Genomic DNA, 25,261 nt, shown 5'->3' with positions numbered 1-25,261 from the left:
AGCGCTAAAGTGCTGGTGGGAAAACTGGCACCCGAGAGTCTTGTGTTATTACGTATTATATCATTTGAACATTATTACTGGTGTACAGATGTGTAAATAGCATTTTTCTATATTGCAGTTGGCCAAGGCGGAGCTAACTATGCTCTGGCTCATATCGTATAGTAAGAAAGAGAGAAAATAGTGCAGAAGTTAATGATTAAATGAAGTGGCCTCTTCACGTGATGACTCACAAATTAAACATTTTGAACACTGCGGCAACAGAAGCTGCCGTCGTTGCCTTGACCCGGTCCACCGGAGAGCCTGTTGCAACCAGAGAAACGCTCGGCTCCGAGCAGACAGGACACCGGGATGACACATGTCAACACAACAGAATCACAGCTGTAATTACAGGCTGCCTCCATAAAAAGTAATAAACACGGGCTCAGTGAGCACATGTACAGTAAAGTATGTTTCTGTTAACTTGACACTGTCCAGTGAAGTGAGGGGGCCCCGATCAGCTGAGTGGGACTTTAATTGGACTGATACAGTACAACACATCCAGTACAGCAGTGTGCTACGTCATGTCCCTTCCAGGTTCTTCACATTGTATCACTGAGATCAGGTGTTTTATTTTTAGAAAGGCTCTGATGCCCATTTGGTCTTATTGTCTATATCCCGACCGTGGTCACTGCACCGACTCTTAAACTCTCTCTCTCCTGACCATTCTGTTTTTTTTTCTCCCAGAGTCATCCCCACAGTCCTATGAAAGCTTGAGTGTGACAACAAAGATGTGGCGAACTCCACCACATTGTGCCTCATCGCCCTCCAGCAAACACAAAGCACAGAGACGTGCACAAACAAAAAGAAAACCGTGGAAAAAAGAAGGAATCAGAATGACAAGTGCTGAAGAGCCTACTCGTTATTTCATTAAACCCTCGCCCTATATCAGCCCTGTTACAACATTCACCTTATTAACACCTGTTACCTGTTTTAATACTGTGGGTGTGGTTTCCTCTTCTTTCTCCTCTTTCCTCCATAGATATTACTGCAAGGGGTAGACGTGTTATTAGTATGTACTACTAGATAAAGTATATTGTAAGTTCTAAGATTCCAGACCATCAGGGGACCCGAAGGCTCTAGTCTACGGGATCATATTTTGGGAAATGTGTTTACATGCTGTCTTACCAAGAGTTAAAAAAAGATTAATAAAAGATATTCTGTATGTTAGAAATGAAGGTACAGACAGTTATCTTCGCTTAAAATAAAGACTGGAACTGGGAAACTGTCCAAAATTAACAAAAAATCCACCAACCAGAATCCAATTAAAGTGTCACATCTTGTTTGTTAAAGCCACACACACACACAGCGGAGGGAAAGAAGGGAATTGAAACATGTCATTAGCATGAGGTTGTCGGGCAGTCCGAGAAGTTACTGCACCTGGCCAGGGATAGTCCAGGGAACGATCCTTCGTCAAACCACAACATACGTTCTAAACCTTTATTATTTCAGGTTCAGCACATTACCACAAACTACTGAAACATAACGTGTGTGGGTACGGGGGTCCCACCTCTCAGGGCCGAATCGACCCCCCAGTGGGTTTACCCTGTCCTGTGTTCAGCCAACCAGCTCTTCAGTGAGTGCTGTAAAGTATTCATTATATATATTCACTATATGTCATTCCCATGAATGATTGTGATAGCACGATGAATCAGTGTCTTATTATTATCTTCACATGTGGTAGGTCAACGCACAAAGGGCGAGCAACAAGCAGACCTCCGTTGTGCTGTCTCATCGCATCAGGGAGCATCACTGACACTAACAAGTAACTTATACTCTGAGCCAAGCGACGACAATAGGCCCTTCAAACCCTTTGTGATCTATTCAGGGATCACAGAGAGCTCTCGGCAGTTTGGAAGTCTACAAACATTGAGCTGGTGCAAACAGATTAACGGCCGCACTATTAGTGGGCCGGTGTGTCAGCCCGGCTCAGGTGCAGCGCCTGTCATCGGCGGTCGGACGGCTGCCGTGTCATTTTGCGGCCCTGTGTGCTCCACATGTCCGCCACTAAGTCGGGCTCTCTCCTTTCAACCTGGCCCTGCAACAACAAGCTGTATTTACGTGGGGCTAAATATGTACTTCCAGAACAAAAATATGCGGATGACTTGACTGTGAAGTTGTCACAGTGAAAGAAGAGATGGAGGCGGAGGCAAGAGGTGAAATGTGACCCGAGGAGCCGCGGCTGTATCAGATTATCCATTTATTTTTCACACAGGTCTGAAGATGTTACACGAGGGCTAAGAGTCATTTAAAGGGCCCATGTTATGCCCCCTTTTACACAAGTTACATTGGTTTTCAGGTGTGTGCACTACATGTCTTTGCCATTCCATGTCAAAACACCTCAAGGATCAAGCCACACAGCACCCTCCTCTTTCTGTATAAACAGCCCTGTGAGACTATGGTCGATTCCAGCGCTTTCCTGCTCACTCCTCACCCCCCTCCCTTCGTGTTCCGCCTCGCTCCGCCTCGCTCCGCCTCGCTCCTCCCCAGGTCTGCTGCGCAACTACGGCGTTGCGCTGCCATGACAACAGTCGCACGTGACAAGGCACAAACACGACGTAGAGACCCAGGAGGCACTGCGAACACGTTCTCCATCATTACACACAGAGCACGAGGGGCTGGGCGATAGAACGATAACGACATCCTGGCCGGCCAAGCCCGCCGGCAGCCGCAAGCCTCGAGCTCCGCCGGCAGCCGCAAGCCGTGAGGTCCGCCGGCAGCCGCGACCGAACGCCGGCAGCCGCGAGAAAATGATGGCGTAGACGCGATCTGTTTTTCCGCACTTCCCGGGGGGAGGTGCTGCTCAGGTTGGGGGCGTGGTCACCCCAGTAGCAGGAGTCAACTTACGTCACTTGACGCCCGGTCTGTGAACGGCTCGTTTACAGACCGTCTGCACGATCAACCCAAACCACTAATCAACAACTCATTGTTTTCTTTCCATTCTCCGTGGGCTGGCAGACACCCCAGATAACACAATATACGTGGAGGCAGGCTGAAAAGGTGCCTGGAGCATAATGTGGGCCCTTTAAGAACAATTCCCAAATGGTATTTGACTCTGGTCAGGATACTAAGACCAGGCCCTTCACGTCTCCCAAATCTCATGAGACGGGACACAGAAAGATTACCAACAATCTGAGTGACCAAAGAACACCACACACCCTGATTATGATTGTCACCCTCACCCATTTTTGGAACACAACGGTGTTGTGGTCTTATTGTTTTGTGGGATTCTTTGATGACTTTGATGCGTGCCTGACAGACAAACATCAAAGGTCACACTGTCTGGCTGTGACGACCTGGTCACCTGCTTCCCGGGAACGCAGCGGTAAACACCTGACAGCTGGTTCAGATCAATACGTTGCAGCTCCGTGGGCGGCAGGCCAGCGGCAGCCTTCAGTCAGCTGTGTTTACAGGGGCACGATCAATTTTCTGTTTTGTTCCTTAGGTCACAACTGAAATATTTCAATAGCTATCGAATGGATTGCCATGAGAGTTGGCGCTGACATTCGTGGTCCCCAGAGGATCAATCCTACAGAATTTGGTGGCACCCTAATTTTTCCTCTAGCCCACCATGACGTGGAATTCTGTGTTTTTGAGAAGATATGTCTTGACAATAGATGGATTGCTATCCTTCAATTCAGAAATTCAAATGTTGTATTCAACTGTACCTAATACCTCCCACTCTTTATGTGATAACTCCAGTTACTAGTTACTTTGCAGATTCAGATGAATAATGCAAACTTTAATTGTCAAATAAATAACGATGTATCATCAAAGGTCAACATGAGAGAAGATGAGGTGGTGAAGTAATATTAAATGTATTGTCATTGTGTGCATAATAGCATGCTAATGTTAGCATTTAGCTAAAAGCTCAGCTGTGTGCTCTCTCACTAGATCTTCACAGAACCAGCAGGACGGTTCCTGTCCAGATGTACCTCTGGTTTAGTTTTACTTTATCATTTTTGAGTTGTGCACTATGTTTATGACATATAATGGAGAATGGAAGACAAGTTATAAAGCCAGTACAAACTGCAAAAAAAGTCTTGGTGATTGTGTGACCATTGAGTGTTGAACCAATTAAAAGCATCAGATGTTTGTTCCAACACTCCCTTGTGATTCTCCTGTCACCACAGGACGGTGTGTATAAATCATGCAGTGTGATATGTCCTTATTGTATCATCATCATCTGTGTCAACTTTACAATTCCCCAAGATGGAAACGACAACATGGGGATTCACATGACTTGCACAGCCGTAACGTATGGACGCACGGTCACTCGGTGGTTAGTGACGGTGTGTGTTTCCACCTCCAATCATCCACCATCATGAACAGGATGAAACAGGTGTAGATATTCATTTGTAAATGTTGTTGATCAGTCAAACATGACCAGATGACAGATTTGTTTCTTCTATTGACTCGATCCTAACGTGAGAACCAGTGAATGTCACTGTGATGAGTAAAGTCGTGCAGGGAAATTGTGACGGCATACATCATCTAATACCTTTTTATATTTTGTAAAGCATGACTGACCAAAGATCTGTCCCACATGTGATTGAGAGGCCTTGAAGGATTTGAATGTTTTAGAATAGTACATTTTTTATGTTTTGGTGCCAACTTGTCCCTGGGATAAGATGTGCTGTAGTTCAGTCCCCATTCTACACAAGATAATGAGGATCCTGACATGACTTATAGTGACCTGGACTTGTTATCGGCTCCCTCCCATATGCCTATACTTGATAGTTAGTCAAACTATTCCACTTCAATTCAGAGGCAAATACTGTACCTTTTACCTCCTGCTGTTTATTTGCTGTTAGTTTTTTCTACTGTACTACTGTATCTAAGCTTTTTGGTGTGGCTGTGTGCATGTGGGGTGGACCAAGAAACTTATCTATGCTACAATAACCTCACATGTTCAAGTAGGAAAAACTAAGGCCCATTAATGTGACCCGTGTATTCACTGCTGTGAGTGCCACCAAGAAGATCAGACATTCTCATTAATTATTTCTTCATCAAAGTGTGCGAGTTTGTTTTTATTGTGTTATTGTTTTATGTGGCAAGCATGGGATTTCTCTGAGATGCCCAACTGCAATGACTTCAATGTTAGGTTTCAGAAAGGCAGTAAGGATAAAACCCATAAGTAGGAAATATTTTAGTTTACCTACATTTAGTTTAAAAGTTAAGACATTAATAAAATTACATTACACATGTCTGAAAACTTTAGATGTTTGCTTGCAGATTAAAAAGTACAACTATTATAAAACATAGACACACAAAGCAAAGTCACCTTTACACAAACACGTGTACCAGATACACATGGATTATCAGATATTAAAGATGAGTGGGGGGGAAAAGAAATCAATTTTCATTTTTGAGGCAGAATTTGTTTTCAAGAATTTTATTTAAATTTTTTAATTTAATTTAAGCACAGGGGGAATAATCTGGAGTAGAGATAATGTATGTTCCCAGCGGCCGCCTCCAGGGGGCGGTAAACAGGGCTCGACAGACCTCAACACCCGGAAGTGCTTTCACGGACGCTAACGCTCAACATGTGTATGATTGACACACTGAGGACTAATAGTCATAACTAATAACTAGCTTCAAGTACACTAACAATAACTGAACTGTTGGTCCAACATGTCCTGTAGAAGTCGGGATACCGAGGACAACTGTGAGGGACAGAGTGCGCTCAAGGAGGAACTGAACAGAAAGGTTCGTGTGGCTGGCGGCTAACGTGTGGCTGGCGGCTAGCTGGCGGCTAACGTGTGGCTGTCGGCTAACGTGTGGCTGGCGGCTAACGTGTGGCTGTCGGCTAACGTGTGGCTGGCGGCTAACGTGTGGCTGTCGGCTAACGTGTGGCTGGCGGCTAACCTGTGGCTGGCGGCTAACGTGTGGCTGTCGGCTAACGTGTGGCTGGCGGCTAACCTGTGGCTGGAGCTCTGGAGACGTTCATTGGCTCTTTAATGTATCTTATCTTAGTTTTTATGAAATTGTTCACCAGTTGTTGGTGAAATAATAATGAGTTGTTGAATTCCAGATCAAGGAGCAGAAAGTCGTGGTGGACGAGCTCTCCAACCTGAAGAAGACCAGGGTGAGCACAGCGCTATGAACCTTTCACTCTTCTTCCACATGTTGTGATGATGTCTTTCTTCCTCCCAGAGAGTTTTCATCCAGCAGAGGAACAGTAACATCTTCTTCCTGGCGGACAGAGGTCAGACGCTGGGTTCATGCAAAAGTGAGTGAAGCAGTGGGCTGCAGGGGATCATAAGACGCCTGTTGACTACGGAGCATCATCAGTAACATGGTGACCTTTGTGTCCAGAGCAGCTGGATAGTATGAAGAAGGATCTGCAGGAGATGTGAGACGCCTTCACCACAACCATGTGTGGAATCTTCTGTGTGCTGAGTCGGTCGCCCGCTCACTTGGAGCGGGACAGAGCCGTGGATGAACACTTGAGAAGGCGAGGGCCCGACTGGAGCCGGGACCTCACCGTCACGGGCAGGGACCCTCACTACCAGTGTTTGTTCTCCGCCCACGTCCTCCACATGAGGGGGCTCCTCACCCCTCAGCCGCTTCAAGACAACGCGGGGAACGTGCTGCTGTGGAACGGGGAGGTGTTCGAGGGGCTGCCGGTGACGCCGGAGGAGAACGACACTGCTGTTGTGTCACAGGCGCTGCTGTCCTGCAGCGGCCCCTCGGACGTCCTGTCGGTTCTGTCCCGTGTGAGGGGGCCGTGGGGGTTTGTTTACTACCAAAAGGCTGGAGACTACCTCTGGTTTGGCAGAGACTTCTTTGGCAGGCGGAGTTTGCTGTGGAAATTCGATGGGGGGGTGTTGACCCTGACCTCTGTGGCCGCTCATGATTCTGGGTGGCGAGAAGTTCCAGCTGTCGGCGTGTACAGAGTGGACCTGAAGGCACCGGCAGAGGGTGGCGCTGTGACGTTTGAGGTCTATCCATGGGCCTACGCAGGGAAGAAGGTGGTCTCCCCTCGCTCTGAAACTGTATTGGAGTGTGTCCCCGGCGGCTGCACTGCTGTGATGAACCCATCGGGTCTGGTACTCACATCCCCCGTGTGCCCTCTGAACATGTCCGTCCCAAAGTCATTACATGACACAGAACCTCAGCCTGACACACATTCATCCGTCAAAGATCTGGAGCTGCTGCTCGCAAGCAAAGAGGAGAGCGATGAGGTGAGTGGCCTCATCGAGGTTCTGAGTGAGGCGGTGAGGCGACGGGTCCAGACTCTGGACTCACCAAGTAATGACCACGCCAGTGTCGCGGTACTTTTCTCTGGAGGACTCGATTCCATGATCCTGGCGGCTCTGGCTGACCGTCACATTCCCGCCCATCAACCAATAGACCTTCTCAATGTAGCGTTCAAACTTCAGGAGCCGAAAAAGCAGAAAGATTCTGCCAAAAATCCCCAGAAGCAAAAAAATAAGCCCACGGATTCTAACGCCCCGATATTCAGCCCTTTTGACGTTCCAGACCGACTCACCGGGAGAGCAGGGGTCAAAGAACTACAGGACCTGAATCCTGAGAGAAGATGGAACTTTGTTGAAATCAACGTCACGCAGGAGGAGCTGAGGGAAATGCGCCAGCGGCGCATCGGCCATTTGGTGCATCCACTGGAGACGGTGCTGGACGACAGCATTGGGTGTGCGGTGTGGTTCGCAGCCAGAGGGACGGGCTTCATCACGGAGGACGAGGGCCACAGACCATTCTCCTCCTCGGCCAAGGTGCAGTCATCTGGAGAAAAGAGCTTTTTAACCTTATTTAAATAATCAATTACAAATGCATTTACAGTAATGAAACTACATAGTAATTAATAGAAGTCACAGTTCTCATCCACGTGCTCTTTTCACCGCAGGTCGTCCTGACAGGGATCGGAGCAGACGAGCAGCTGGCAGGTTATTCCAGACACCGGGTTCGGTTCCAGACGTCTGGCTACGAGGGGCTAATTCAGGAGCTCGCCATGGAGCTGGGCAGGATCTCCACCAGGAACCTGGGCAGAGATGACCGAGTGATAGGGGACCATGGGAAGGAGGCCAGGTAGGTGTTGAACTTCGATCACAAGATTGATTTTTAGTCTGTCTACCATCTATAATTATCTTATAGACGGACATATTTGAAAGTATTTTATTCATTAGCATGATTAGTATGAAAAAGACATAGCGGACCAGACGCAAGCTTTTGTTTTGAAAAGTACAAGCTAGGGGACAGCACCAGGCGGGATGTCATGAGACGGGAAGCTCCAGGCTGCAGCCATACAGTCTTGAAAGCTATAAAACACACACACACACATTGTATTTTTTAAACAGTAAAAGTAATATTTTCACATGGCCATTGATGGTGTCCTGTGGGATTTTCTCCTAATGAAGTGAATGTTGTTCAGTCATTGTTTGCATTTTCCTCCTCCTGAGCCGTCTGTTCACATCAGTGTTCAGCAACCTGCCTCTGCGCTCTCTGTTGTCACATAGCTTCATTTCTTTGTCACTGCCACCTACTGTTAATGGCTGGAACAGCATGAAGACAGTGGTAGGATGTAAGGGTGTTGTTATTTTAAAAAACACTGAACATACTAGATATAAGTAATTAGTTATAATTATTATTCCTACTGTATATACTCAGCAGAACCCGTCTCTCTCTCACTGACTGTGTATTCATGAAGACAAAGTATGACAACCTCTAAAAACAATCAAACTTAGAAACTGAAATTGACAGTGAAGTGTGTTCCTGCCACCACCCAGCACCATCATCATCAATAATGACTGTACATGAGTTTTTACATTAGGAACTGATATGTACTGTCTCTGATCTGTAAACGAGGCGCCTACAGACAGTGTGTCTGTGTGTGTCATAAGCAGGAGGTTCAGACATGTGACATGTAATATTAATTTAAAAGTACTAATACTACTGCATCATTATAGTTCAGTATAATAATGGGAGGTATGTATCTGAACAACTGTAGTAGGTTGTAGTCATTTATAGTATTTTGAGCATAATCAATTTGCCAAAAGATGAAATTGACTTGATCAACATTCTATAGATGTGAAGAGTTTTGTTGTGGTGAACTCTTTTGGCCACGACAGTGGAGCAGTGAAAATCCCTTCATGCGATCAGGATCCGATCATTTCATCATTTATGGTTCATATGTACCTTTCAGCTTGTCGTGTTACAAGATCTAATAAAAGGACAGAGTTCTGCTCAGACTGACACACGGACTGATCACAGTCAGTGAGTACAAAGGTCAAATCTGAAAGTATGAACCTTGCCCCTGGGTTCTTATGTCAGAGTTTGTGTAGTAAGTGTTGGTTATGAGCAGGAGATGCAGCTACTACAACAAATAATGATTATAGTCTAATACATTAATGTGAGTTATCTGATGTTCTGAGGACGTCACCCGGATCACACGGACACATCAAACATGAAATATTTATGAATCAGGTACATTACATCTTGTCAAACATATTGGAGCTTCAGGACAAAGGAACACAGAACATATCATTCAGGACAAAGGAACACAGAACATATCATTTAGTTTCACTGTTTATTCTGAGCAGTTTCTGCGATTACAAGTGTTGATATCAGTTCATATCAGTGTATTTTAAGAACCTGCACATCTACCACTCACCCAGTGTGTTCAGTGACCTGGTCTGAGGTCAGGGGGGCGTGTGCAGACTGGTATTAAATGATGCTTTATTGCCACTAATTGTAGGAGGTTTGACCTCTGCCCTCATCAGCCACAACTGAAAACGACAACATTTTTAACAAACATGTCTCTTGCGTGTGCAGATTCCCGTACTTGGACGAGTCAGTGGTCAGCCACCTGAGTTCTCTGGCCGTGTGGGACAAGGCAGATCTGTCCCTCCCCAGGGGGGTCGGAGAGAAGCTCCTGCTGAGACTGACGGCGAGGCAGCTGGGCCTCCGTCAGTCCGCGGTCCTGCCCAAGAGAGCCATGCAGTTCGGCTCGCGCATCGCCAAGATGGAGGACACGCGTGAAAAGGCCTCTGACAAATGCTCAAGACTCCTGACTGCTTAGAGGAATCATTTACTGTAGAAAATACACAATTCTTGTTTCAGCGTTACACTTCCTGGAAATGATTTCACATTTCAGGTGACATCCTTCCATAATGTGTTTTAGACATGGCACAATAAATATGGTGTTTTTAAAAATCCATTTTTATGGTTTCCTCTCTACACCATGTAGGACTTGATGTCTTGAAGGTTTTCTCTGAAGTAAAGGTCACATTCAATATAGGAAGGCAAGTTTCCTACATCGAAGCGCCCAGAAATCTGATGAACGTACACTGGCTTCCTGAAAAAAACCCAATATTGAGAGATACATATGAAAAGGTTTATTAGTTCCAAGATTACTTAAGTATTTGGATTACTTTGCAGAGTAATATCACGGGTCCGTGAGAAATTACCTTGGAATAAGCCAAGACACAAAGTTTCCTGGTGCATCTTTCTGTTCAATAGGAGCTTCCTATGGAAATATGGAAGTATAAAAAAGCACATAGTTGATACTTTTCCTTCTCGTGTCACCTGTGGGAGACGTTTATGAGTGAAATGTACCTTCTTCTCCTGGAGGAAAGTGTCCAACAGAGGGAGACTTGTCTTTGAAAACACATAGAAACAAGGACACTGAAACACAAGTACAAATGTGTGAGCTGTTTGTGGCCGGAAAATCTTTTGCAAAAATAAATACGTGCTTTATACAGGTTGGTGGTTACCAGGGACTTTAAATTATCAATATTTATCACAATCAACAACCTCAGAGTTTCAGTCTCTCCTGATGTCATGGAACTGTAGCGACATTATCTGGTCGGCTGCTCCTCTGGTAGAAAGTCTTTAGCCATCGCAAACATTCCTCTGTGGTTAGTGTTTCTGTTAAACTTACTGCTCTCCTGGACTCCGTCTCAGAAGGAAGAGGTTTCTCTCTCATACAAAGGACACGCAGTTCACCGTCCACCTCCAGTATCCCGTACTTCTGGGTTTCTGTACAGACACAGGAGCGCAATGTAGATTTAAAGCCAAGTTTGACCAAACGTCTACAGTGAAGCTGTGAGGTGACTCGTCCTGTCACCGTCAACACGTCTGCTTCTGAAAACATCTGATCCAAAAGTCACCTTCATCTTTGCACTGGTACGAGAGCACGAGGCAGCTGTCCTCACAATTAGCCTGCAGGTCAGAAAACCTCCCTTTCACCTGACTGAGGCTAAAATCTTCTTTGAAGAGGGTGTCACTGTTCACGAGAGAGAGAGAGAGGCATCAGATGGGAACAGGACTGGATCTCAGAGTCTCTGAGTGATGGTGTTGACGCTGCAGGTTTAAAGATTTACCCTCCGATGACCATGACGTGGTCTTCGATCCTGAAGTGCCTCACTGCGAGCTGCAGGCAGGCCACAGCTCCGAGACGCTCCTGGTGGAAGGAGAACACGGGCTTCCATTCAGAGGCTTAATCTTTAGAAATGCGACTACAATAAACAAAAATGTGTTTTCAAGTAGATTTCAGCATGGGACCTGAGCCTTGAGGTCAGGGGTCAGTGGATGGTATCACAGCTGTAAGTATGACAAAGTATGGGAATTGTCCAAACTCATTTACATCATTGCTCCTTGACTGATCGTTGAGAATCTCGACATTGGTGAAATGTGCGGCCCACTCCTGGAAGGCAGCGTGGTGAAGAGCGTTGGTCTGGAGGAGAGGAGAGGGGCACACCATGTGTCAGTCAGTGTCGGGCTGCTCCTCAATGCAAAACAATATCTGGTTGTATAAATAATAATATCATAGGCTAAATGTGCTTAGAATATCACAAGAATAATCTATGTAAAATCTCCTAATTTGGGATCAACAGATTATATCTATGTTCCTATCAGTGTCGGGTATTATGAATATTATTGGATTATTATTGACAATAACATGATAATGGGAGCTGATCATCTGACTGCTTCATATACTTTGTTTTTCATGCTGCACCATATTTTAAACTGTGAGCTGATGCTTTGTACATGTAAAGTTATAGAAAGTATTACAAAGTGAGAATATTGGAGGAAGTTGACTCACGACGACGTAGACTCGGTCCACGGCGCCGGACGCGGTCAGAGCCCGGAGCCAGTGCGACATCAGGGCGCAGCGTCCCACCGGCAGCAGCGGCTTGGCGGCGCCGGACAGGTGAGCGAACCTCCCGCTGCCGTCGGCCACCACGTCCCGCTGGAGCCTGGTGCCGTAGCCGGCGGCGAGGATCACGGCTTTCATCGCGCCTCGGACCCGGGACCGGGAGAAGTTCCTCTCCGGCGTCAGAGGTTCTACCTGCCGCTCGAGCTGTTTGTTCAGGAGGAACGGTTCAAAGTCGGGACACCGAGCTCTCGCGAGACCAGCCGTCCGGTCGGTGGTTAGCCTTCTGCTCTCGCGAGACCTTAGCGTGACACGAGCTCCGGCGCTTCCGGTTGGTATTTACAAAATAAAAGTAACACTTCTTTCACTGGTTTAAGGAACTAGTCAAAATACATTTTTTAACCAAACTGTTTTCAGCCCAGACATTTTCTATTGACAGTCAACATGATGCACACACACTGATCAACACTTGGCACAGAACATTTGTAGTCAAGGAGCAGTAGAGGGTCAAATGACCTGAAGCAACAGAAAACCAGTGTTTTCATTATTTATTTGACAACTCTATGATATTACAGCAAGTGGAATGCTTTCATACACACATTTACCTTATACTTCCTCAATCTGTTTTCTACAAATACAAAAAATTATTTTTTTCTTGACAAGAAATCCTAAAAAAAAGGAGGTACTGTTTACAGACGTGAGACATTTTTATTTTGAAGGTGTGTTTCTTGAGCAGTCATTCAACCTCCTCGCTGCTGCTTCCTGCCTCAGTGCCGGTGACTTCAGCTTCAACATCTCTTTCTGGCTCCTGGAGGTCTGAAGGTTCAGGTTCAGGTTCAGGTTCAGGTTCAGACGCCTCCATCGGTTCCTCTGGTTCTGGTTCTGGTTCTGGCTGAGGTGATGGAGTCTCAGCTTTCCTTGTCAACTCCACCTGGGGACAAGAAAACAAGAGCTTACAGGGGCTCTACAGGAGTCCGCCTAGTATCGTAGTAATGCAATAAAAATGTTTAAAAAGTCCTTGATTAAGAGATATTCATCGACAACTTCCTGAGGCAAACATATTATAAATACAGATTAGGACAGTTGATTGTGATGCACATAAAAAAGGGCAACTCTAAAATTAAAAAGTGTATAACTCACATATTTTTTTGCCCACCTTCTGAATTATATTCCTTTTTTTTGCTATAACTTTTATATGTTTAAAAACCACACAAATTTCCATACACTTTCAGATTCCGTGACCACTGGATAAACTGATATGCTTTGCTTAAAAGCTCACGTTTTTAGACTTTTAATTGTACTTAGCACGACACCCAGCGACATTCCGACGAGTGCAGACAGCCCATCGGCCTTAAGGGTCCACACTGGATTTCTTTCAGCCCTTACCACACGTCTAATGGGTCAATTTCGTAGGATTCCATGTGACGTTATTTTACCTGGGAGACAGCGTGGACACTTTCTTCCTGTATCACAGGATCCAAGTGCTCTTGCTCCATTGGTTCTTCGTCCTTGGTGACCGCCAGGTCGTGCTGCTCCGGCGTCTCTGCTTCTGTTAGTGTCGCTGTGGGAGCCATTTCTGAAACCGAGGCAGCTGGAGCAGTGAGTGGTTCCATCTGGATGATGAAACAGAGAGGGACACAATTATGAGCAAATTAATGGATTGGTGCCTTGTTTTTGACCATAACAACAAGTGACATTATATGAGCCAATAAGTAAGAGAATAGGAATTCTGAGACACAGACTCTTGAAGAAACTCAATACCATTTGTCAATAAAGGACGTAATATCTGTATCCATTACCTCTTTTTCCAAGACAGGCTCTGCTGGTTTCAGCGCTGGTTTTTTGTTTGCCTCCAGGACTGCCATGGTGGAGGCAGATATGTGAGCTTGCTGTCACACAGAAACAGAGGCAGGTCAGTGGTCAATGGTCAATCCCAGGGGATATAGAATTCTGGACTGTGAATAAGGTTTATTCAACATGTTACCTGGTTCGGGGTGAAAGAGTGGACATGCAGTAAGAGAGGCTCCCTCATCTCCGGGCAGCGCTCGAACACGCTGGTTAGCTGGGCCGGCGGCAGCTGCAGGAGCACGCTGTACGACTGAGGCTTTGTCCTTTGGCAGCACTTCACAAATCCCTCCCAGACCTTGGGATACTTCCACACCTACAGAAAACAAAGGGTGATATTTATTTGTGCTTAGCTGCAGCGTTTCTCGGTTTCTTCAGTCTAATATGAGTCGGACAAATTCTTATCTATTGGATCAGGTTCAAGACAGAAATGTCTTGAGACACTATGAGAAAAGCAGAAAATTCAGGGACATTGCTGCAGATGGACTAGTCTGGAGTTTGGTGCGGACCTGCTTCACAATGAGACGAGAGAGGATGTTCATGACGAAGCCGCCCAGTCTGGGATACATGGTGAGGGACTGGATGACAGTACGCATGAGCAGCATGGGGAGGGGGCTGTTCTCCATCAGCTGCTGCATTACAACTGCCAAAACCTCCGACGTGTAGACGTTCCTCTCCCCAAAGCACAGGTTGGTGGCTGCAGTGAAGACAAGACAGCACATTGTAATTACCAGTAGTAGTACTGTACATACAGTAAACGACAGACAGGTTGAATAACCACTGATCAGAACTGAACAGTTCAATCACCTGATTATATTACAGGACATAACATGCACTGAACAGGGGAGCTGATGTCACCACGTACTGTTCTGTCTTTGACCAAAACAACTGCACATGACATGATCTTTATTATTTACTTACACGTCTTTAGGATAGCATCTCATATAGTATCCTGGAGAGGAGTGTATCACTCACGACTTAAAAATATCAAAAAGATTTCAAACTCTAAAACCTTCAATAGCTGCTGTACATAGGACCAGACTTTAATGTAAAAGATAAATGTTATACACGTCCTCCACTGGTATTTCCTCAGAGATTAAAGTAAGGACAACCAATTGATACTGATAAAGATGTTGATAAGGTTTTAGCCTGAGGGCTGGACCACTGAACACAGACCTTTAATGATGGACTTCATATCACATTTGGTGGAGTCAATGTTGTGTAGGGCGATGAGCAGGTCTCCTGGGGTGAGCGGGGACACAGAGGAACTCCCCTCACCTGAAACACAACACAACGCAGTTAGTGTGTGTATGTGTGTTAAATAGCATCGTATCATTTATATCCAGTAGACATAAAGACTCGTACTGTGCTGCGTTCCCAAAAGACGGTTGAACACCTCCTTCACCACGATGGGGTTAAGTTTGATCAGCTTGGGCAGAGCCTGGATGACTTCGTTCTTTAGGAGACAAACAACCACAATAAAACAACAGGAGAGGATTTGTCGTTTTCTGAGAATAAGACAAGAAACATATTACAAAAGTGTTTCCAAATCACAGACCTTCAGGGTGAGTTTCAGAACTTTACCTTTTCTAGGCCATTTATGACGGGGATGAGGAAACGGACATCTGGAACACGTTTATGGTAAAGGTCTCGCACCCTCTCCACCAACTCTGGAGACGGAGGCACTGCACAAAGGAAATCAAGACTCGTATTCACATTCGACTCCCTCTGTGGTGCACAGAGGGTATGTGTTTCAATTCTCATTCCATTGGCCTTTTACCTTTGTCTGTCAAAATATGCAGGCAGCGAGTGACCAAGGTCTCCGCTCCTTTAGGACAGTTCTCAACCAGAAGCAGCAGCTCGGGAGAGTTCATCCCCATTCCACGGATCTACAGACACGGTGGGAAGACTGATCAATACTAGTTTAAGTAAGTATGAAAGTCCATTTGTGTGTCGTTGACTTTATCGTTTTGGGGGATGACATTATTAAAGACCCCCTTCAGTCACGTATTAAAGTATATAAAAATAATCTGCTATGCCCTAATACTTTGTTAAACATTGTTTACCCCCCAAAATTTTTTAAAAACCCTCTGAAATGGGGCTGGAAAACATCCAGTGACGTGACGTACCAAATCTAGCTTGAACAGGATTTGTTTGAATTTCAAATTAAAGAGAAGTGACACAGACCCCCCCCCCCCCCCCCCCCCCCCCCAAGAGAGGAATGTGAAAACACCAGATACAAGTCCCTATAATCAATGTCAGACATGTTAGAGGACAGAAACAGAAAAAAAACACTGTTCTGAGTGGAGGGGGACTTTGAACTTTGTATGAACACTAACAATTCTATCAAGAAGAAGAAACTACAGGTGAGATGCCGTTTCAGGTTTGAGACTCATGTTGACTTCATGTTGTTTTCTTTGGGAAGCTGCACCATGCACTGTTGCTCTTGCTCTTGTTTACTTTATCTTATCTTCTGGGCCATCCAGTTAAAAACACATGACCAAATAGATAAACATATTGTCCAGACTTTGCCCTCATTTGATTCTGTAATGCTAGGCTTTCCAGGAAAGCACAACAGCTGGTATCAATACATGACCCCCTCCCCTACACCAATAGAACCTTGTGTTCTGAGGTTAATTTCTGATTTTGGTTCTAATCTCTTATCTCAATCTGAACACAAAAAAAACAAGGAACCAAAAAGGGAATAAGAGTGGGAAGGAACTTACAGGCTGCTCTATAGCTCGAAGCACGCTGCGCTTGATGTCAGCGATGGCCTCAGTGTAGACGGACGCCAGCTCATGGACAAGCCGGTGGTTCAGAGGCAGCAGCGACAGGTAGAGGAACAGACACTGTCTCACCGTCTCTTCAGTCCAGGGAGAAGCCACCTCTGTCTCAACACACACAACAACATGAGGTCACAGCACTGCACCATGTAGCAGATGAGGATTAACGTTACTCTTCATTTGAGTGGCGGAGAACATCAGGCCAGGGAGTGAATGAAAAGTGCTTTTTATGCCACGACAGACAGTTTTTTAATTACCCTCGGATCATGTGTTGTAATTCTGACCTGTAAAATTCAAGAGCAGTCATGGCAACGGGTAGGTCATTTTTAAAATGTTAAAAAGTGAAAGAGGGCATTGTCTCTTAAAAAGACATACACTCAAGTTAATTAGTTTGTTTCAGCTGCAACTCTGTTCTTTGAGGATTTAAGGGCAGTTTGGGACAAAAAACAGAGCTGCCCCCTTTGAATCTGCAGAGTGAGCGCTCCTTGCTGGAAGTTTGAGTGAGACGGGGGAAAGCTGCCCAACAGATGTAAATTCATAGCTCACAGCAACGTTATACACTGTTAGCATAGTTAGCATTAGCTCGGAGATATAACTTGGAACAAGTAGCCCTATGTTGAAATGACATGTGTCCCAAACCTGTGTCTTTGTCAGCCCCAAAGAGCAGAGACGGAGGGTTGGGGTGCACCAGCAGCTGCAGGTAGTTCAGACCAAACTTCTCGATGTAGTCCCTGAGCTGGTCTTTCTCGTACATACGCTTAAGGAAAGCCAAGGCAGTGGTCCGCACCTGAAAACACGACACAGTTACATGACAACTACGCAGGAAAACAAACTGCAACTGTGTGAGCTGCACGTTAACGGAATAAGGAAAAGAAATATCGTCACCTTCTCTTTCTCGTGCGAGCTGAGATCCAGGAGAACATGCAGATACTGAAACTGCCTCGAGGGCCGTTTGACGATGAGCTCCTTCAGAGTGGTCATGCCCAGATACACTCGAGACTGAAACAGAAGTTACGACACAGAGCTGAGTGCACATGTGAGGAGACAACACCACACAAGAAACTGTGTCCTTGTCCCGTCGTTTACCTCGTCCTCACAGTAACGTCGGATCACTTCCAGAGCAGATTCTGTTATGATGGGAGCCTCCAGCACCAGTTTCGTGAAGAGCCTAGAAGAGATGAGGTGAAAATAAAATGAGACACAATATCAGTAAACAGTGGTTTGCACTTTGAGATTGCTTTTAGCAAAGAAAAGTGCTCTATAAATGAAATGTATTATTATTACTATGTTCATTCAGTACACCAAGGTCTATTCTTTCTTGAAATAAGAGTTCCTCACCCATCCCTCTGCTCTGGTTTCTCCTGCAGGCCCGACAGCAGCGTGTAGAGACAGTGGTCGTAGCTGTCCAACAGGCCAGAGGGCAGCTGGCTGAGGTAGGCGTTGTACTCCTGGTAGAGGAGGGAAAACGCCAGGTCACTCCTGGTCCTGATGTCGTCGAGGATAAATTCAAGCACGTCTTCTTTCATCATCCCTTCGAATTGTGTCACAAGCCTGGAGAGGAGCTTCACTCGGACCTGCCGAAAAGATTTATTACGATCACTTTCTTGAAGACGTTTCACCTCAGTGCAGAACTGAAGAAGCCTCAGTTGCTCCTGGAGCCACACTCTCGTGGAGGCACTTTTTCTGTGCTTCTGAGTATTTATAAGACAAAGAAAGATCTAGAGTGTGTTGAGGACTTACATGGGACATGCCACTTTGAGCGATCGCCTTCTCTGAATGCAGGATGCGTTTGACTGCTCTGGAGGTTAACTTCTCAATCTGGGTGTCTGAAAAAGGCTGGATGACATCTGACAACCGAAACACTTTTTTCCTCCCACTTGCCCCCGTCATTCTGTAGAAAACAGATAATTTAGGGTAAAATATAAGGCTATATATAATTCTGACTTACACAACGGAAAAGCTTTCAATGCCTCTGGCAGAACTCACTTGGTCTGTGCAGTGGGCACGATGGGCTCTGGGAGCCTCTTGACTGTGGCGGGAGCCTCCACGGCTGGAACCTTCTCTGTGTAACCGCCCACCACAGAGATCGCCTGTCCCACCATCACTCCTGGAACTTTGCGTTTGATGAGCAGGTCTTTCGATCCAGAGTCCTCGTCGTTGTCTTCCTCTTTGATGGCATCGTCCTCTCGGGCTTTGCACTGCTCAAGACCTACAATAAACAGTATGAGTGGGGCGGACACCAATATCAAAAAGTTACAAAATACATTTCTGATCAACATTCCTTTTTCACATGTTCGTCTATCCATTCCTTCAAATTTGTTTGTTAGCTGTGATACGGATATTAGTTTTTAATGAGGCAGGATATTGAAATTTTAACACAGTGCCTTTCAACCATAAATAAAAAAGTAAAAAATATAGTTGCAGTTGCAAAATTAGATCCTACACTGTTGATATGAACTAATGAAAATTGTAGTCGACATTTTTCACTTTTTTTCAGATTAACTGACGGCAGACAAATGTTAACTGAAGACCTAATCGATTTTCAAACAGACATGAAAACATATTTATGTCAAAATACAAAACAGATCAAAACTTCATTCTGGGCGTCTGATGGTGCCGGTCTCTGTGACCCACCTGGACCGATCCCAGCTGCTGTCATCTGCGTGGCCATCAGCCTGGCCAGATGTTTGATCTGGGCATCAGTGCCTGCCGACTCAACAGGTGTGTATGTGGCCTGGAAGGATGCTGGCATGACGTCAGGCAGATACACCATGCTGATGAGCACCTAAACAGCAGCACAGACATATAAGATGAAGTGTCCTGAGGTCGGGAAAGTGAGAAACAAAGGTGGAGAAGTGTTGCCGCTGCTCACCAGGTTGGCTACGTTCTCAGGGTTGAGCAGTGGGTGCAGGAACTCGGCTGTGAGGTCGATGGCAGACTGTGCCACCGGAACAGCAGCCGGTTTAGGGGCGGTGAGGGGGGCGGGCTCCTCTTTGTCTTCGTCATCTTCAATCGGATCTGAACTCAAGAGGACAAAGTGTCAACAAGGTAGATATGACGCAACGACTCTACAGATAGACTGTACCCGTCAAAATGGAAACTGTCAGAATGTGTAAGATGATAAGTGTCTGAAAGAAAATTAAGTGTGAAGTGTGTTTTTCTTCCAAAAAGCGGTTAGCTTACTGCAGACACACTACTCACCCATCTTGACCTTCTTTCCCTCTGTGTATTGCTCATGGCGGGGTCGTTTGCGCTGCTCGCGCACTGCAGGTGTGGAGCGGGTTATTTCGCTCTGGGGCATTCCCAGGTCCAGCAGCAGAGTGCTGATCTGACCCTGGAACTCCAGGCTGCAGGGGTGCTTAAGGACCGCCACCAGGTGCAGCTTGAGATTCTTCCGCACACTGCTGACCTGAGACTTGGCCAGAGTGGGCGGCAGGTTTGCTAAAAAGGTTCACATAAACAGAAAGAAGAGAAATAATTATCATCACTTTTTTATTATTATTAATATCTGGTGTTTTTGGCTCAAAAGCACTGACCATGCAGTGTCTCGTACGCCTGCACCACCTCTGACATGAACATAGGCCTCTGACGTGCGATGGTAGCCAGTGAGCCCAGTGCTGTGGTGAGGTTGATGCTGGAAATGGCCGGGTGGACCATGAACTTCAGCAGCTTCTCCAGTGCAGATTTTCCCTCCTCACACAAGACATCTGGTGAGAATTGAAAAATCCCGTTATGGCAAAGATTTTATGGACTGGACTAAAAAATAAATGTATTTCCCCTGGGGCAGGAGTGTAAACTCTGTACCATATCGAATGTACGAGTGATCTTTGGGGACTTTGTCCAGGCTGATGTCGCCCTCCTGTCGTTTGGGGATGTCAGAATCTGAAGTCCGTGGGGACAGAGTGATAATCAGCGACTCTGTGAACTTGATTGCATGAGTGCGCACGCCGTCATTTTCAGAATCCAGCGAGGCCAGAACATCCCCCTTCATCTGAGTGACCAAATCCCAGCACGCCTCCTGCATGTCGGATACCGCTTTGGGGCGCACCAGCCACTGGCGTGACAGAGACAGGAGGATAAAACATCAGATGTACAGAATTTTCTTAGTCGTGATACATATAGACAGATTTGAGTATGTTATGAATAAGGCTGTGGTTGCTGTATTAACCTGCAGAGTCACTCTGTACAGCTGTGTGAGCGTGAGGATGGCTTTCTTCACCACATTCACACTTTCATCCTTCAGCAACATGTTCAGGTTGGCAATCAGTCTGAGGAGGAGCTCGTTGTCCCTTTTACTGGGAAAGACACAACAGTTAACGTCTCTAAATGTTGTGACACATTTTCTTTCACGGACAGGAAACGTACAACCATGTCCAATAACTCACCATGCTTCCTCTATGAAGCCGATGACAAACTTTCTCACTTCGATAGACTTGTCAGTCTGAAAAGCGATCATCTCCTACAAGAGGAAAAGAGCAGCGGCACAACTATGGATCAAAGTTTTAATGATCCAGGCTCACCTAATACAGGGCGACTGTTCAGTGCATTTTATATTTAATACGGCTCATGCATTACCTGTACAGTATATGTCACATGCAAAATAAGGTACAGTTAGTTAAGAAAGTGACAAAGAGGTTCACTTACATCCAAGAAATTGTCAAGAAGAGAGGGATCCTTGTTGATGATAAGCTCCTGGACCTGAAAGTTTTAATAAATTCACTGAATTGCTCATGTGGTTGTGAGTATGTGAATCATATCCCAGCAGGGACAAAATAAATGTAAAGTACGTGAAGTAACGTAAAAAAAAGTCACATTAAGCTGTAAGATCTTGATTATGAATCTCACAACAGTGAAGACCCGATTTGAAGAGATCAGAATACAAACCTGTTTGAGCACAGCAAGCTTCTCATCTGTTGGTATCAACGCAGCCTGATTCAGTAGATCCACCACCTGAAAGAACAGAAAAAAGGACAGGTTTCATACAAGCCAAATCATACTGATTCTATTATATATATTATGTATTTACACGCTGTAGTGGATGAAATTGTCTCAGAGACAAAACAAAACTCAGAACACGTTGCAGGGGTTAAACACACCGCAGGGGGAACAGAAAACATTTGTGCTCTGTATATTGGAGCATCTCTTCACCACCTCAGCGAACGAGTCTCATTACTATATATATTTATATATGGTCTTATATATCCCATGGTCTTATTCAACAAAACAGGATTTATAGGATTTATCAAGGTTAATTCAGGTTTATGGTTTTCAGTCCTACGGAGCTGGTTCACCTCTTACCAAGATAAATCACCATGGTAACTTATGACGAACTGTGAACCTGCTCCGGAGCAGGGGCCCGTACCACGAGGAGACTTCAACAAACCCAGGATATGTTTTCATGATATGGTTTGACTTAACCCAACATTGACCGTCCTGATAACCAGAACTGTGAAGCTGGATATCAACTGTCTCAGTTAACTCTGGGTTTTCCTGTCAGATACGAATGCATTCATGTGGGAGAGGCGGAGTCATTAATTACAATTGACATCGTCAGAACCATAAATAAAGTTTTTAATATGATAAGAAAAGAAACACTGATACGTGCAGGTCAATTTGGTTCAAGCGACATGTAAAAGTGACTTTCTACAAAGTGAAATAAAAGAATGAAAAGAAACAATTAAAATAGAAAAGAATCCCTCAGAAATATTTTTCAAAATTTATAGTCAGCCTAAAATTAAAAGTTAACTAATGAGAATATATTCAAACTATGATGAAGAGAAGCTGAAGAGATGTCACACTGTTTCTGCTGCTGAAGCAGAGGAGAGAAGAGGTTAATGTGTGATGTCATCAATCACACCGAACTGTTCATTAATGATCATGAGGAATATTGATCAGTGTTTGGATCATTCTTCTAATAAAAGATATAGTATATAGTTTTTGTTACTACCTATCGCCACAGTCTCCTCGTGTTGTTCAGAGCTGAAGCGAAAGAAGAAGAAAGTGAAGTAAAACTGTCGGGAATCAAATCATCTTTACTTAATTCAAATCAAGCTCTAATATCTCCCTCCCCCAAGAGATACGTGATTCCGACTCCCTCACCACCTTTCAGTCACGCCTAAAAACCCACCTCTTTTCCTCTGCATATCCCTAGCTCCCCCCGTTCCACTTTTATTTTATTTCTTTTTTTGTACCAGCGCTTTGGGTCCATGAAAAGCGCTTTGAGTGGACACATGAAAAGTCTAGATTAGCAACAAGATTCCATTCATTCATAAATATGTCCTGTGCTTTATTATTTGTCACGTTACTCTAAAATCTTTTGTCCCTGAGGGGATCCTTTAGAATGGTGACTCAGGTTTTCCAGTGATCTGATTGGTCAGTAGTTGGCTTTGATCTCTTATCTGGAACATTCAGCATAAGTTACCATGGTGATTTACTCCAGTAGAAGAGAACGTGCTTCGTAGGACGAAAAACCAGAGTTAAACCTGAAGTTACCTTGAAGGGTACAGGCCTCATGTTAAGTTGCAGATAACAGATGAAACCCTGCCAACAGCCCGACTACTGACTGATCGGATCACTGGAAAACCAAAATCATAGTTTCAGCTCCCATAATAGTTTGATCATCGTCAGACTAAAATAAATACTCACTGAATAATGAACTTAACAACATTTCTGTGCTTATAAACAGTATACATCTCGGCTGATTTCCCAAATTATTATTTAGTAGTTATTTTCTGCTCTATAGGACCATATTATTTCCATTTCAATTTGTTGAATGTCACTATCTGGATGTCGTTTGAACTGAATAAACCTGCAGGTATCTGCACTTCTCAAATGATATTAAGAACTTTATTCATGGATCCAGGGCCTCATATTATGTGCAAGTGTTGCGCAACTATGCGCGCCACAGTGCCTTGGGGGCGAGCAGTTCGCAAGGCCCCCGAGTGATCAGACGCGGGACCCGCACGTCAAGTGAGTTTGAACGGAGAGAATGGAGGTCTGTCATCTACCGTAGCGGCCTCATTACTGCAATGATTGACAACCAACAACCGACCAATCACTGCTCAGAGCCGGCAACCGTGCAGGTGTAGAGATGGCGACAAAAAGACATTAAGAATCTGGCGCAAGCAAAAGAAAAAAAACTAAAAGAAGCTTGAGCTAATACTATTCATTAAATTTCCTGTCAACACCTTTCTCTGCACTCACCTCTGTTGAACAGTCGGCCTCGTCATAAATTCACTAGTTGGTAGACATATCAGTTAAAGTTTGAAGCCTTAAAAACATGGAGAAAATATAAATATTGTTTTGTTATTGTTAATTTATTTCAGATGTAGTTTGTAGTTATTGATAAAGATTGTTCCATTAAAAGGCATTTTGTTATGCACTGATTTTGTATCTATTGTACACTTAGCACGTGGGAGCGTACAGGGGTCGTTTCTGTGGTGTGTACAGCGGCGGGGGGAGTAATAACAAAATTACTCTTAGGGCCCCAATTTGGCCAGGGACAGCACTGCATGGATCTCACCATGGTCCTAATGATGAACAGCTCTGCCACTTCCACGTGAACGCACTTGTACTTGGAAGGAGAATGCAGGGTTAACTCAGAATAAGTTTATACAGTTGATAAGCAGCTACGCAGTGCGGGTCATCCAGGGCTCAGTGGCACCAGATAACGAAAGGATGTCCTGTGGAATGTTGAACTTGCTTCGTACTACAGGCTTCAGGTGCTTTCACCCATTGAATGGAGCGATAAGATGTCAACAGCATAACGTTACCTTTTCACTGGTGGTCATATCGATGACACGGGAGGTCCCCCCGTCCTCGGGAGAAAGATCCATGATGCTGCTCCGTTTCTCTCACTTCGTAGAAAACATCGTCTCGCCCCAAAAAATGCTTCCAAACACCTCAGGCCTCTGTGAACACATGGGTACGGATGTTATTAATATTATGACGCGCCACGAGTTATCACTACGAAGTTCAGAGTGTGTTAGCATGTGTGAGGTTGGAGCTTGTTAGTGATTCTAACGTTGAACTGAACTTTCTCTCTGACATAATAGTAAATGACCTAGTTACAGCGCATCAATGACCAGACTTTAAAGCGAAGTGTCAACAATCAACTACACTTTGGTCTCAGATGTCTAGCTAGCGCACTAGCCCCATGCTAACCGCAACGCTAACCCTGCGAGCTGTTTAGACAGTACATGAAGAGATGTGTCGTGGCTACTTACACCTCACCAGGCTCGTTACTTCGTCGTAGCAACAAAAAGTTAAATGCACCCAGCGTGACAAACCTATTGATGCAGAAACGTTGTCAATTAGCATTAATCACTACATTAACCGAGCTCTCCAATAAAGCAGCTGCCATATTGGATCGGAAAAGCGGCGCTGCTCTTCTTCTGCTGTAAATTGAGCGCGCAGCATAGAGACCGCCGCCCCCTGGTGGACAGCGATCACCTGAGTTTGCAAGGAATTATTACGGTTATTA

The 25,261-nt window shown here is 45.1% G+C and overlaps 4 protein-coding genes across 4 annotated transcripts; 2 read left to right on the top strand and 2 right to left on the bottom strand.

The window, feature by feature from the left end:
- The first annotated feature begins 5,602 nt into the window (after window positions 1-5,602).
- Window positions 5,603-6,496, top strand: LOC118320635 (ASNSD1 upstream open reading frame protein-like). Its single transcript, XM_035651637.2, has 4 exons — window positions 5,603-5,745; window positions 6,071-6,124; window positions 6,193-6,268; window positions 6,355-6,496. Exons 1-4 carry the CDS (start codon window positions 5,671-5,673, stop codon window positions 6,393-6,395), a joined length of 246 nt encoding a protein of 81 aa, XP_035507530.1. The 5' UTR covers window positions 5,603-5,670; the 3' UTR covers window positions 6,396-6,496.
- On the top strand, window positions 6,414-10,213 carry asnsd1 (asparagine synthetase domain containing 1). The gene is made up of 3 exons (XM_035651635.2): window positions 6,414-7,772; window positions 7,904-8,085; window positions 9,829-10,213. Exons 1-3 carry the CDS (start codon window positions 6,414-6,416, stop codon window positions 10,073-10,075), a joined length of 1,788 nt encoding a protein of 595 aa, XP_035507528.2. The 3' UTR covers window positions 10,076-10,213.
- Window positions 9,570-12,409, bottom strand: zgc:136439 (uncharacterized protein LOC678627 homolog). Its single transcript, XM_035651636.2, has 8 exons — window positions 12,101-12,409; window positions 11,642-11,731; window positions 11,379-11,458; window positions 11,166-11,281; window positions 10,937-11,034; window positions 10,612-10,680; window positions 10,464-10,522; window positions 9,570-10,351 (listed from the first exon to the last, which is right to left on the bottom strand). The coding sequence occupies exons 1-8, from the start codon at window positions 12,290-12,292 to the stop codon at window positions 10,231-10,233; spliced, it is 825 nt and encodes a 274-aa protein (XP_035507529.1). The 5' UTR covers window positions 12,293-12,409; the 3' UTR covers window positions 9,570-10,230.
- Window positions 12,410-12,684: 275 nt separating this feature from the next.
- sympk (symplekin) lies at window positions 12,685-25,169 on the bottom strand. The gene is made up of 27 exons (XM_035651634.2): window positions 25,005-25,169; window positions 24,552-24,689; window positions 21,664-21,729; window positions 21,424-21,477; window positions 21,165-21,238; window positions 20,948-21,074; window positions 20,584-20,833; window positions 20,316-20,486; window positions 19,981-20,220; window positions 19,652-19,797; window positions 19,414-19,564; window positions 18,766-18,988; window positions 18,520-18,670; window positions 18,118-18,353; window positions 17,866-17,947; window positions 17,665-17,778; window positions 17,419-17,566; window positions 16,723-16,883; window positions 15,777-15,885; window positions 15,581-15,681; window positions 15,362-15,452; window positions 15,173-15,274; window positions 14,506-14,693; window positions 14,136-14,312; window positions 13,951-14,040; window positions 13,588-13,764; window positions 12,685-13,082 (listed from the first exon to the last, which is right to left on the bottom strand). Exons 2-27 carry the CDS (start codon window positions 24,612-24,614, stop codon window positions 12,888-12,890), a joined length of 3,687 nt encoding a protein of 1,228 aa, XP_035507527.2. The 5' UTR covers window positions 24,615-24,689; window positions 25,005-25,169; the 3' UTR covers window positions 12,685-12,887.
- Between the last annotated feature and the right edge of the window lie 92 nt (window positions 25,170-25,261).

Source organism: Scophthalmus maximus, chromosome 14, assembly GCF_022379125.1.
Source record: "Scophthalmus maximus strain ysfricsl-2021 chromosome 14, ASM2237912v1, whole genome shotgun sequence".
Classification (NCBI taxonomy): Eukaryota; Metazoa; Chordata; class Actinopteri; order Pleuronectiformes; family Scophthalmidae; genus Scophthalmus; species Scophthalmus maximus.
This window is presented reverse-complemented; position numbering and strand designations above follow the sequence as displayed.

Coding starts and splice junctions, on each gene's coding strand:
- asnsd1 (XM_035651635.2), top strand. CDS start 6,414: ATGTGTGGAATCTTCTGTGTGCTGAGTCGGTCGCCCGCTCACTTGGAG. Junction 7,773..7,903: donor CATTCTCCTCCTCGGCCAAG/GTGCAGTCATCT, acceptor TTTTCACCGCAG/GTCGTCCTGACAGGGATCGG. Junction 8,086..9,828: donor GACCATGGGAAGGAGGCCAG/GTAGGTGTTGAA, acceptor TTGCGTGTGCAG/ATTCCCGTACTTGGACGAGT.
- sympk (XM_035651634.2), bottom strand. CDS start 24,614: ATGGATCTTTCTCCCGAGGACGGGGGGACCTCCCGTGTCATCGATATG. Junction 21,239..21,423: donor TTCTTGACAATTTCTTGGAT/GTAAGTGAACCT, acceptor TTCCTCTTGTAG/GAGATGATCGCTTTTCAGAC. Junction 15,886..16,722: donor TTCGAGCTATAGAGCAGCCT/GTAAGTTCCTTC, acceptor CCGTGTCTGTAG/ATCCGTGGAATGGGGATGAA.
- zgc:136439 (XM_035651636.2), bottom strand. CDS start 12,292: ATGAAAGCCGTGATCCTCGCCGCCGGCTACGGCACCAGGCTCCAGCGG. Junction 11,035..11,165: donor GTACCAGTGCAAAGATGAAG/GTGACTTTTGGA, acceptor GTGTCTGTACAG/AAACCCAGAAGTACGGGATA. Junction 10,352..10,463: donor GTGTCTTGGCTTATTCCAAG/GTAATTTCTCAC, acceptor GGTTTTTTTCAG/GAAGCCAGTGTACGTTCATC.
- LOC118320635 (XM_035651637.2), top strand. CDS start 5,671: ATGTCCTGTAGAAGTCGGGATACCGAGGACAACTGTGAGGGACAGAGT. Junction 5,746..6,070: donor AGGAGGAACTGAACAGAAAG/GTTCGTGTGGCT, acceptor GTTGAATTCCAG/ATCAAGGAGCAGAAAGTCGT. Junction 6,269..6,354: donor GACGCTGGGTTCATGCAAAA/GTGAGTGAAGCA, acceptor CTTTGTGTCCAG/AGCAGCTGGATAGTATGAAG.